The following is a 13,923-nucleotide window of genomic DNA, read 5'->3' as shown; positions in this document are numbered from 1 at the left end:
GTATTTAAAACAACACAATCAAATAACAACGTGAGCATTCAATTTATAAATCATAAAGAAATGATAATTATTTGTGCCTTATTATATTGATGGATATTGATACTAGCGGTTGTCTTCTATTGATCTTTTCGGACCAGATCTTTCTGTAAAAGGTGATAATTGTCGCACTTAACTACTGACAAACCCCGCTGATCGGAGGAAGGGCGACATCTCGTCGATGGAATGATATTATCTATCGATTTTGTTTGATTTCATTGGTAAATTGTGTGTCAATTATGACACGTGACTCACTGGTTCTTTGTTTGTAATTTTTAACTTTAACAAGAAAGTTTTTGCAGAGGACGCTTCATGAAGCACACGGAGTTCAACATCTCGTGACAGGACTTAACGGATAAGGAAAATATTCGTCTATAGATTTAACGTTTATATAATTATGTGTGCAAACTAGCCGATTCTTTTAAAAAAAAGCATTCTCTGAAGATGTGTTTTGTGTCAAATATTATGTGGCAACTTAACTACAGATGAAGGAATATTTCTAGATTTTTTCAGAAACTTGGACTTTTTATAAAAACCTGATATATCGCTCGATAACCTTCCGAATGCTACCGATTTTAAATTTGTTACTATCTAGTATTATTTTGGCTAAATTTGTTTATGTGTATTATTTCTACCAGTAACAAGAGACATATATATATATATATATATATATATAGTATACATGTCTCTGCAGTAAGACATAATACATATTGTAGTATATGTCTCTTTTAAAAAAAGTAAATTCTATGTTTTATAAACAGAGTGAATTATGACTCGTGCAATTCCAGAAGTTTCAAAGAGATACTCAAAGGAAACGATCGTGTTATGCTACGCGAATGAACCATCATAACTCCGAGAGTAGAAGATTTTGATGGATAAAGAAATTCACGCAGTACATCAAAGGATCAAGAACAGTTTTTTTTTTTTTTTTTTATTAAAACGAATTTATTAAAATACGTGTATAATAAATGATATTACCAATATGCCAAAACCAATCCCAAAGCAGCTATATTTGTCATATCATAGCTTTACCAGTAAATCTATGGTAATATTTGTCTATATAATCTGCACCTTTCAAATATATCAGCAAACTAAAAGCTGTCTTAAATATCTTTCTTTATAATATCTTTGCATACATATTCAAAGTTTCATATGCCCAATATATTTACACATACATTTCTAGCTGTCTTAAATATCTTTCTTTATCATTTCTTTGCATAAGTATTCAAAGTTACATATGCCCAATATATTTACACATGTCATTGATATTATCATTTGGCCACATTTCTTAATTAAACAAATTGTCTGCAAATCTATGTATTTACCATACATTTAGGAATATGCTCAAAGGCTTTTGATATGTTCTGATTTGACATACATTTCAGCCGACTATAAAGACTAACAAAAATATTCCTTTACAATACATTTGACAGGTCTCTGCAGATTAAAGGAAATGATGCTTTACACCCCTTTATAAAGTTCTCGCATATCAGGCAAATGTAGATGCACCTTACACTTTATAACCCCTATAAAATTATTTGAATGATGATTCTTTGCTACCTAGACAAAGAAACACATTTGCGGATAAATTCATATCATAGAAAAATACATGACAAAGATTTCCATTTGCAGAGGTATACAAATACATAAGTTTGCGAAAGTTTTGAGATGGTTATAAATATATGCAAATTCTAAACTTTAAAATGGTTTAATTAGGTGTTAATATATTTTATAAACCGCGGTCTCTCATAACCGCCCATAGGAGGGTATAGCACAAGAAATGTTGATATTTACTACATGTAAAGACAAGATAAACTAAATGCAGCGGTTTGTAAATATATGTAAATGTCGGTCTCTGAATACATTTACATAACATGTGCATACCTCTTCAAATCCGGGATTTTGTGTAGTGTAACCAGTATATAAATCAGAGATAAACGTCGTAATGTAACTAAACATCAGTAAGTAAAATATATTGGGATGCTAGAATATATAAAGAATAAAGAAATAATAATGAGTAAGATAAAATAAAATGTAGAGAAAAGTAACAGACAATTTAAAGAATATAGAAATAAACAACACCCCCAATCCGGACCCTCATTGTATACACGAGAATCTGGATGGAAACACACAATATATAGAATAATAGATAAGGTAGCAATACACAGTTAGGAAAAAAACTTAAAATTGACACTCATAATTTTTAAACACCCTCTTTCCCCTCCTGTCTAACAAAGAAGGCTTTATATGTGTTATGCATGTATATACTTATAGAAAGAGAATCTTCCATAGATTTGATTTCTAATGGTCATAAGGGTGAAATATAATCCCTCTTGGGTGTAACCATGGCAACAATCTGCATTTCTTAGATACAAAATATAACAAAAAAGGGGGGTGAACATGTCGCAAAAGTCTCCAAAATTTGGTCTAAAGGAAAATTTCAATCAATAACAGTGATACCTTTCCTGAATCCATAGGTTTATATCTATCAAGTGGTCCCAAAAAAAAACATATGCTTATCTGCTCGTTTTTCCATAAAATTGAATTGAAAAGATCGAGCGCAAAATCTTTGTTGATAAACACTACAATAATGTATGGACCTATGAACGGTACGGATAGGAAAATACGGACTGTCAATCATATAAATGGCCTTTTAAACATGTTAAAAACAATCTTAATGTTCATATAAACACACTAAGAAGGCTATATTATTCTTCAATTATCTAAAAATCAATTTTATTGTACAAAAACTTTCATATTTAAAAAATTCAGGGGCCATAATGCGAAACTAAACTTCTAACTGTGTATTGCTACCTAAGGACAGTAGGAAGTGATGCATTAATAAAAAAAATAATAACTGTTTGAGAATAAAGACATGAAACACCCCTGGGTGTTGTAACAGTAACGGATTGCTATGTACTCATATTGGTAATAAATGCTAAAAGTTTACATGCGGACAACTGCAGTTCTCCTTTGCACTTATGTAGAAAGGAACTAAACGGAATAAAATGAATTAAAACTTAAGATAACCAAATGTAGCTGCATTCGCTCCTTTCCATTTACTTCTTTAGACTGATTTGTAAACAACAGATGATTCAGTAATAGAAGAAAAGAACCAATCGGATGATGTTGACGATTAAGAGTTTAACGTCCAGTGACAAATATCATGTGCATATGAGAACGACAACACGTTATATGTACCCTGTGTTGTATTAGAAAGACACTTTCGGACGGATTTGAGAACGTCCTACTTTGAACAGACACAAAAATTAAGGCTGAAGAAAACGTTAATAATAGATTCATGCATATTCCAGCAGGTAATCCATATCCATATATTGAACTGACACACCCCCTGCAAAGGAAGTCAAAATAAAAATGTTCTTACTAGAAGGATGATGTTGCAGCGTATTGTCATTTTTTTTACTCAAGAGCATCTCATTCTTAACTTTTTCAAAGGGAAAATATAAAGGTTGCACAACTATTGTCGTGGCTAAATAACTCTTAACTGACACAATTTCAATTGTCCAACCCATTAACAGACTTTATTTCCATAATGTTCACTAAAACATGGTATTACTCACGTTATATTACAATTATGAAATATTTACTAATTTCAATTTATATTTTAGAACCAAAGTACGATTTTGTGTCCTTTAAATGATATCTAAAATTGTTTTTTTCGCCTTTCATTACAAAAATTGTTATGCGTATAAGCATAAATACAACATACTTGCGCGACGCCTTTTAGTTTTACTAAAAACTGCGCAGACTATGAAATGTTTTTACAGTTGGAAAATGTTCTATGATATATATCATTTTGTCAGACACTTTTCTTTTTTTGATTTGATTCTTATAATGTACCTAAAATCTGTATATTAAATAGATTTTGATATTAAAATTGTGCGTTTTACTCTTAACAGACGTATAACCAACCCGATTAACAGACCAACCGCCGATATAGCCGCATACTCAATATAGATTAACCGACCTATCTCTCGGTTAGTCGAGTGTCGGCCGTGAAATAGGTCGGTCAGTGGAAAGAATTTTAAAAAGTACAGGTAAGAATATGTATTTTGTTGAACATTTTCACAGGTTAATTAAATATCAGTTTGTACATTTTATATGTGTCTACACGTTTCGCATTTATCTATCCACATGATTATAATGTAAACTTTCAGCAATGATAAGAAAAACGTTACTTTTATGTATGATTGCATGTAAGCGTCTTGCAGAGGTGGTATAAAGGCTGAATTCACACACGATATAGTGTATTGAGAAAAGTAAACATACTTTATAGGGATCAATGGACTGACACGTTTCAAATGTTTTCGTTAACTTTTGTTGTGTTTTTAAAAATACATTTAGTTTCTTTTAATCTTCTTCTATTTTTTCGTTTTTACGACCATCCAACATTTGTGAGATTGTTTATTATTATCGGGACAAACATGTGTTTTGATGAAATATATAAGTAAAACATATTTTTACAATAACATGCAGGATCTAATAAAAACAAAGTATTGTTCACTTTTAAAAAATTATTAAAAAAGGTACAGCCTTTTTTAATGTGAACACCGAAGTTAGAAATAATAAAAACAAACACAAAAACAAACACACCCTCTGGTGTTGTTGTTTTTTATTTGGTCGGGTTGTTGTCTCTTTGACACATTCCCCATTTCCATTCTCAATTTTACAAAAACAAAAACATATCTAATAAGATAAATTCATATTAGAAACCAGGCTTAAAATTTTACACGTCAGTCCCGTGTTTTGTCTTCAACAGATTCATCATTTATGATAAATGACGCTCGAATAAAAAGGTAGAATCGCCTTATAAAGTACGAAGATAAAGAGCATCAAAGACCCCAAAAATTGGACAGGTTTTGCTAACTACAGCTACGGTCAGAATAAGTTATCCGCACTTGCACCTTATTTTTGTTTATATGTTACGAGCATAATCTTGAAACACTGGCAAATAGCAAAATGTATTTTTTTTAAAATTTAGTCAATCCCATCTTTACCGGATACTTGAATTTTCTAAATATTATGGTCTTGTATGAATTTTTTCATCCTATTTTTTTCAAGAAAATACAAATAGAACAGTTCTGAAAGTTGTCATCGGGCTTCATAGCATTATACATGTTATACAATACCATCTGATGTAGGTTCAGATTCATAACTCATTTACTTCCCGTTAATCGATACTTAAATATTATTCCAACTCATACAATCCATTTATGAAATTTTTGACACGCTTTTCATAAAAACTACAAACATTAGCTTCCTGATTTTTATTTTATCTAGCTCTACGTGAACATCTTTTTCCGAGTAATTGGTTTTTAGATTTATATCTCTTCAATTTTCTGATATCTAAAACTAAATGTGGGTGTATCATTAGTTAGCAAAATCTCACAGTTCTACTTTTTTTTATATAATTAATTTTTACATACAAAGAAATATTCCACATCTATTTTTCCTTTTGTCTTGTGAATTTATTTAGAATTCATTGCCATATACTTACAATTGATTTGCAGACTCTCAGTCAAAAATGTTGGACGGAGCACCAAGCCAAAGTCAAAATAAAAGTAGCACTGAAGACCAACTTAATGAATTAGACGCTGATAAATCCAAAACACTGTTTAAACCAAACCAACAAAATAGGCCATTAATTCCAAACCATTCTATCAGTGATTTTGCGTTGAAGTTGTATGGAATGAATGTTTTGAAATTTGAGGAATTAAATAGTTTCGAGGACAGGAACTATCATATCACCGTAGACCCTGTTATAAAAAATGCCTATATTAAAGATTTCAGCAAAACAGGCTATGTTCTGAAGGTTCTGAACCTGAAAGATTCCAAAACACCAGGTTTGATAGGTAATAAAAATATTAACATTTACATTTAATGTGTATACATTAATATTTTATCATCTTGCTGGTCTACACTGTACAATATGTAATATTTAAGTAGAAAAAGAAGAAGGTCCATACATTAACAAGATATAATTTATGACTAATTGCAGATATTCAGTATTTTTTTTGCCAAATGAGGCAAAAGGTACCAACAAGATATTCGAACTAATAAGAACAACTGTCAATGCCATGGTAAAAAAAGAAAAAAACAACAAAAAGGCAAATAACAGTTTACACCACACAGCGAAGAAAACTGAAAACCGTACAACGCGAACTACACCAAAATCGAGGATGATCACAGGTGCTCCTGAAGTGTATGCAGATCCTGTTCCATATGTGGCACTCGTCATGTTGCTAGTATTAAGTAAAAAAATCGTTTAAGTCTTATTAAGTGAGGAAAAGAGGAAGTGGTTGTGGTTACGACAATTGTGACTTACCCGTCGTCACAATTGTAACAAAAATTCTACAACGGTAAAAAAAATCGTAATGGTGTCTTCAAGGAAAGGCTGACTTCAATTATACCACTTGCATTCAAACCATTTGTTTGAATAGCTCCCTTTTAAGAAACACTCATCTGTCAAGGAATCATTAAAGGAAATGCAAGCACTGGCATAAAGTTTCAACTGTGAGCTAAATATTCCATACGAGATGCTGCATGAATGCTGTTACATAAAAAGAGAAAATTCATTATTTGGAAGCTGACATAGTCCTAATTTTGTACCAACCGCCTTCAAACATCAATTCCTGGATGTAAGTCAAGATATGATGCAAGTAAATTATTTTACTTGGACTGTACATTTTTAAATGGTAATTGATAAATCTTTTACTTTTCAGTACACATATAAAAAAGATTAGGTATGAATGCTAATGAGACAACTCTCCACAAGAGACTAACACGACACAGACATTAACTGGCCTTCAACGATGAGCAAAACCCATACCGCATAGTCAGCTTTAAAGACCCCGAAATGACAAATGTAAAACGATTCATGTCTGTATATCTAAATAAATATGAGCGTTTTGTATACTCGTTAATGTATCTTTTCGGGAATTATCATTCCAAAATAAGAGGGTTTCATATTGATGTTGTAATTGTTTTCTAGTTTATTAAATTATTATTATTCCCATATATGTATATGATCATTACAGTTATGCGTTTTTTTTTATTACCACAACCTCAGTGTTGATAATAGCCTCGATCATTGTAGATGAACAAGACCTCCTTAACAAAAATACAGAGAAAATAGAAAAACACTATTCACCGACTGTGCAAGACCTTCATGGGGAAAAAAGGTCATACCCCCCCAACCCACCCACCCCACGTCATTATATTTTGCATGGGACAAATAAACACGATATAAAAGTTGAACAATACGAAATGTGATGTATAATTATTCTCATTATTACAGAAGCACAGCATGCAATCTTAAAACATCTGCGGATGAAGAAATTTCCTGGGCAGGAATTTGTACAGAATGTTGAAGGAAAAATGTGGTCAATACAAGGAGTAACTAAGGAATCTAAAGGTAACCTTTGATATAACCTTATAAAAGACAATAAGTAATAAAAAATCGTAACAGAATATTTTATTTGTGTAAGAGGAGCACTAACTGTCTTGTTCACCGATTTGACTTAAATACTCATATTTGATTTAAAGCATACTAAAACATAAATCTAATCTATAAAGAACCTAAAACAATTAATTTTCAATTAACATGAACATGTATAACCATTTCGTGTGTATTTACTTAGGTCGAGATGTCATCTAATTAATTATCGAGGAGACCTCTGAAAACTACCGACGGTCATATATCCCGACATAAACATACAATAAAAATGTAAATAAAAAGCGAACTCGTGCAATTTAATTTTTCTATGTCTGTTTATATAAAATTTAGTCATGGTATCTTTGATGAGTTTATTTACAACCACTGGGTCGATGCCACTGCTGGTGGAGATTTATTTCCCCGAGGGTATCACAAGCCCAGTAGTCCGCACTTTTTGTGCTGACATGAATTATCATTGATATGGTTTATTCATAAATTAACTGTTTACAAAATTTTTAATTTTTTGAAATACTAAGGCTTTTCTACCTCAGGCATATATTACCTTAGCTGTATTTGGCAACACTTTTAGGAATTTTGGATCTCAATGCTCTTCAACTTCGTACTTTATTTGGCATTTTTAACTTTTTTGGATTCGAGCGTCACTGATGAGTCTTTTGTAGACGAAACGCGCGTCTGGCGTATATATAAAATTTAGTCCTGGTATCTTTGATGAGTTTATTTACAACCACTGGGTCGATGCCACTGCTGATGATGTATTTCCCCGAGGGTATCACAAGCCCAGTAGTCAGCACTTTTTGTGCTGACATGAATTATCATTGATATTGTTATATTTATAAATTAACTGTTTACAAAATTTAGAATTTTTTGAAATACTAAAGGCTTTTCTACCTCAGGCATAGATTACCTTAGCTGTATTTGGCAACACTTTTAGGAAATTTGGATCTCAATGCTCTTCAACTTCGTACTTTTTTGGCATTTTTAACTGTTTTTGATTCGAGCGTCACTGATGAATCATTTGTAGACGAAACGCGCGTCTGGTGTATATATAAATTTAGTCCTGGTATCTTTGATGAGTTTATTTGATATTATATTGTTAACAAAAATATTTGAAAATCTGTTTATAATCGTTTTTACCTGTATAAGATCTAGTTTGTGTAAATCGAACCAGTCAATCAAATGGTTTACTCTTGTTTTACTTCAAATGTTGACAGTATTTGTATTTTTATCCATCTGACGAGTTAAGCCTTTTTCAACTGATTTTTATAGTTCGTTCTGATGTTGTACTATTATACCACTGTCCACGTTAGGGGAGGGTTCGTATCCCGCTAGCACATTCTGAATGTATGTGTCTGTCCCAAGTCAGGAGCCTGTAATTCAGTGGTTGTCGTTTGTTTATGTGTTATGTATTTGTTTTTCGTTAAATTCTTTGTACATCAATTAGGCCGTTAGTTTTCCTCGTCTGAATTGTTTTACATTGTCATTTCGGGCCTTTTATACCTGACTATGTGGTATGGGCTTTGCTGATTGTTGAAGGCCGTACGTTGACCTATAGCTGTTAATTTCTGTCATGTGGTCTCTTGTGGAGAGTTGTCTCATTGGCAATCAAACCGCATCTTTCTTTTTTATATTCTTTTCCCAATAATAGATGAATACGTCTTTTTCATACGTAACCCATCTCTTGCCCAGGGATTTAATTGAAGCTCACAAAAATACCGATTGAATGAGGTCGAATTATTCACTTGCAAGTGAATAATTTATCAGCGATGTGTCTTTTCATTCTAATAAAACTGAACCAAACTGGCTGCTAAAAGCGACTAATTAAATCACTACTTTCTTTTCATCAATGATTGAACAAAAACAAATGACATTTTTTATCTCGTAGCTAATGCCCTTTTTAATTTATTTTGGGGAATATGTGATATCTACACACCCTTTTTTGCAATGTTAAACATGTTTGTGAGCGCTCAAACGTCCCCTTATCTAGGACAGTGATGATTCAGCACAACATAAGAACAAATTACTGCTACAAGACCCGTTTATTATTTTTATTGAAACATCCGTTTTCTTATATTAGTATTTTGTTAAAAGGTATAGAACACTAAATAATGTTGGTGCATCCGATGCGCTTTTCCGAATCTACCTTCATCCGAAAAGCAAAACCCTATTTTTTATAAACCAAACATATACATTATGAATTAAATTACAAAGAGGATCAAAACATATTTTTATTTCTCAAAACCACATTGTTTTATAGAAGTTGACGGCCCATACATTTTCTATATGATGAAGTACATGGAAGGAGATATAGCTATTTCTAAGCCCTATGTTCCAGCAACATTATTCAACATAGGGAAGTTTGTTGGTAGATTACAAGTTGCTCTAGAGGTATGAACGATACTAAATATAACTACAAGTACGATACTAAATATAACTACATGTACGATGTGTTACCAGAAAGAAAGCAGAAATATATCATAGTAAAACACACCTTTAAATATAAACTTAATACATGAGTCGGTTGACAATTTGGGGTATGCTGATTTGTTGGTAAATCTTATTTATGGACATCATCCACATTTACAATTTCGCTATCTTTTATGGTTTCTGCAAAATAAAATGGAAAAAACATCTTTCAAAGACAATAGCTCCTGTAATTATGATGTCAATATACAATTTAGGTCATGGTGTTTACTTGTAAATCTTCTTTGCTTAACATTTTTGTTATTTCTGTTTCTATCTATTATGTGTTTTTGTAAAAATTGTAAAACATTGCCAAAAGTAATAACTTTTTTACGGGTTAAACTGATTATTTTACCATGTTGGCTTATTTGTAGATCTTCTGTTGCTTAACAATTTTGCTTTTACAATTGCTTTTGATGATTTCTTCAATGTGATTTAACAAAAACAAAACTCCCGTTTTGATATATAATACTTTGTTAAGAAGATGGCATCTATTCTTATGCTTCATTAAACTGAAAACTGCACTTCAGGAAAGAATGGGAAATAGATGGATATGTAACAGAAAAATAATGTATGAAAATATCTAAAGCTATTTAAGTAAATTTAATTATTTATTTTTCAGGATTTTGATGATGGTTTTCTAACAGAAAGGAATTTCAAATGGAATTTAGCAGAATGTCCCCGGATTTTAGATTTCGTGTTTGCTATGAAAAGCAAGGAGGATGCACAACTTGTAAATGTTATCATAAAAGAATTTATCGAAGAAGTGAAACCAGTGTTGTGTCAGTTAAGGAAAGGTAAAATGATTTTAGGTATTCGCTACTCTGTTTCAAAATATGAAATTATGGAAAGATAGTAGTGGTTACCAGGTTTTTTAAGGCACAACATAGATAAAAACAGAGGATTCCGAATATCTGGCAAAAATTCAAAAACAATATCTTTTAACTCCATCAGTTTTTTCTTTCATACATTGACACGTAACATTTACGATGATGATATTAATGTACCCAAAAATGGAAAAGAACCTTTTGTATGTATTGTAACGTCCCTAGACTTTATTTCTTCTCCATTCTGATAAAAAAAAATCGAAAATCAAAGAAATAGACCAGAATCAGTTAACTTTGAAAATATTTAAATCAATCTATCTTCTTAACGCCGTTGCATAGCATTTCCAAGTTTTCATGGTTATCTCTAAACGTTACAATATACTTAATCAACTGTACTATTTCTAATTATTTGGCGTATAACATATATACTTCAGTAACATATCATTGTTCCTACAAAAGCTCTAAATGTTAGATGAACTCATTATAAATACCAGACTTACCATTTTGACCCTCGTTTCGTCTACACAAAAATGCAGTTGAATCAAACACGATAAAAAAGCTTAATAAAATTTGAAGTTGAGCAACATTGAGGATTCAACATTTTGAAAGGTTTTGCCAAATACATCTATAATTATCTATATCTGAGACAGAAAAAAGTATTTTTTATATTCAAGTTTTATGAAAAGTTTATTTATGACCATTATAGAATACAACGAAATGGGTTTTTATCTTACATTTATAAAAACAGGTACCTGCACGAAATAATCGCGTATAATTACAATAAAGACGTCGCTCACAAAGTTATGCGGAAGCCAAAAATGAACAGGGATTTCCTGTTTTAACTATTCAAATGTGTCAGTTAACCATATATGTCACCTGACGTCGAAATTGTCTGATCATGCAGAAGTCAAGAGATTTAGAAAAAAGAAAAATAACAAAAAATACTGATCTCCAAGGAAAATTCGAAACGGAAATTAACCTAAAAAAAAAGATAATATCAAAAGTTCAAACACATTTAAAGAATAGAGAACTGTTATAATCTTGACATATGGCACAGGCATTTCTATATGTAAAACAATGGTGGATTAACCTGGTTTTTAAAGGTAGCTTAACTCTCACTTGTATGCCAATCGTATAAAAGTCCATTATACTGATAGCAATGTGTGAGCAAAACAAACGGACATTATAGGTTACATTAATGAAAGAACGAATAAATAAAACTCAAAGGACTGACTTTTTGCATTGAATTAAAATATATTTTGTCGTTTTTCAGTACTTATTCACGGTGACCTTAATGAAAGTAACATTCTGCTCAAAGAGGGTTGTGATCAATCCAGCGTTCCACAGGAAACACGACATTGCGATGTTATTGGTATAATTGACTTCTTCGCCATGCATAACAGTTACACAATAACTGACTTAGCAATTTTGATAGCACACATGTCTACGGAGTGTAAATGTATGGACCCAATAGATTCAGGAGGGCACATCATAGCAGGATATCTAACAGAAAGAAAACTTACAGCTTCAGAAATAGATATTCTGAGGACATTAATCTGTTGTAGAATATCACATGTTGTAGTTATGTCAGGGTATACTCTCACAATGGACCCTGGTAACAAATACGTATTATCTTACATCGAAAGGTATAAACCTCTTCTTTGGAAATACTGGAACACATCAAAAGCTGAACTGCATGAACGATGGAAGACGATTCTTAAAGAATACGGCATGAATCATTTATACACGGTTAAAAAATGGTAATGAAAGCATTCAACTTGAATGTGGTTAGCTGCGATTTAGACAAGCATGAGCCTGCGTTGTCTATTTGTTTCCAACATAAAAATAGAATGATATTTCTCTTTTACCACTTACTTTGGTTCAATGCTATCAAACTAAACTCAACGACATCGCTGTTGCCTAATTTGCTTCCAAGTCAATAATTCAATCTCACTTGAATCCGTATTAATGTGACCTACAATCTTACCTTTGTTGCAAATGGATTGCGCATGCGCTCAACATGTTCCAGAATTACATTTGTACTACGAATGTCAGCGGAAAAGGTGAAACTAGGATAGTCAGTTACAGGCAGCTGATTTCGTTGAGTGATTGTACCCGACAGAATTGTTCCTATAAATGAGATTGCTATTAACTAACTAAATTGAGCTTTTACCAAGATTTGGTTATTACAATATTGTGAGAGGTAAATTTTGTTATGTTACTCGAAGCGATGAATACATTGTATTTTATAAATTAGTCAGACAATACTTGGTCATATTTTATAAATATGTCCGATTGTTATCTGACCTACTAGTATACATATAACTTATTGCTATTAAATGACAAATGATTTCAAGTTTTCAGGCAAAAATGACGGACGGAGCACAAAACCAAAGTCAAAATATAAGTCACATTGAAAACCAAGTTAAAGAATTAGACGATGAATCAAAATCACTGCCAAAACCAAACCAACAGCTTAGGTCATTTATTCCAAACAAATTTATCAGGGATTTTGTGTTAAAGTTTTATGGTATGCATGTTTTAAACTTTGAGGAATTAGACAGTTTTGAGGATAGGAACTATCAAATACTCGTATACCCAGTTATTAACAATAACTATATTCAAGAATTCAGCAAAACAGGCTATGTTCTGAAGGTTCTCAACATAAAGGATTCCAATACACCAGGTTTTATAGGTAATTGTATTTAAATTTAATTTTGAGGTGTTTTCATCATGATTATATCACCATACTGCTATTTACAATGTACACTATTAAATGTGTTCAGTAGAAAAAGGAGAAGCTCAATACATCAAAAAATTAACAAAGATGCAAAAGAGAGACGGGAGATACGTAAGAGATATTCAAATTCAAAGACAAACGGACAATATCATAGTAAAACTAGAGGCTCTAAAGAGCCTGTGTCGCTCACCTTGGTCTATGTGCATATTAAACAAAGGACACAAATGGATTCATGACAAAATTGTATTTTGGTGATGGTGATGTGTTTGAAGTTCTTACTTTACTGAACGATTTTGCTTCTTACAATTATATCTATAATGAACTTTGCCCATTAGTTACAGAGAACTATATTTGGTAAAAATTTACATATATATACCAAATTA

At 31.7% G+C, this 13,923-nt stretch overlaps 1 protein-coding gene across 1 annotated transcript; it reads left to right on the top strand.

The window, feature by feature from the left end:
- Positions 1-4,060: 4,060 nt before the first annotated feature.
- Positions 4,061-13,016, top strand: LOC143051352 (hydroxylysine kinase-like). Its single transcript, XM_076224289.1, has 6 exons — positions 4,061-4,094; positions 5,568-5,909; positions 7,355-7,471; positions 9,768-9,898; positions 10,596-10,770; positions 12,074-13,016. Exons 2-6 carry the CDS (start codon positions 5,582-5,584, stop codon positions 12,562-12,564), a joined length of 1,242 nt encoding a protein of 413 aa, XP_076080404.1. The 5' UTR covers positions 4,061-4,094; positions 5,568-5,581; the 3' UTR covers positions 12,565-13,016.
- Positions 13,017-13,923: the final 907 nt, after the last annotated feature.

Source organism: Mytilus galloprovincialis, chromosome 11 (assembly GCF_965363235.1).
Source record: "Mytilus galloprovincialis chromosome 11, xbMytGall1.hap1.1, whole genome shotgun sequence".
Lineage (NCBI taxonomy): Eukaryota > Metazoa > Mollusca > Bivalvia > Mytilida > Mytilidae > Mytilus > Mytilus galloprovincialis.
This window is presented reverse-complemented; position numbering and strand designations above follow the sequence as displayed.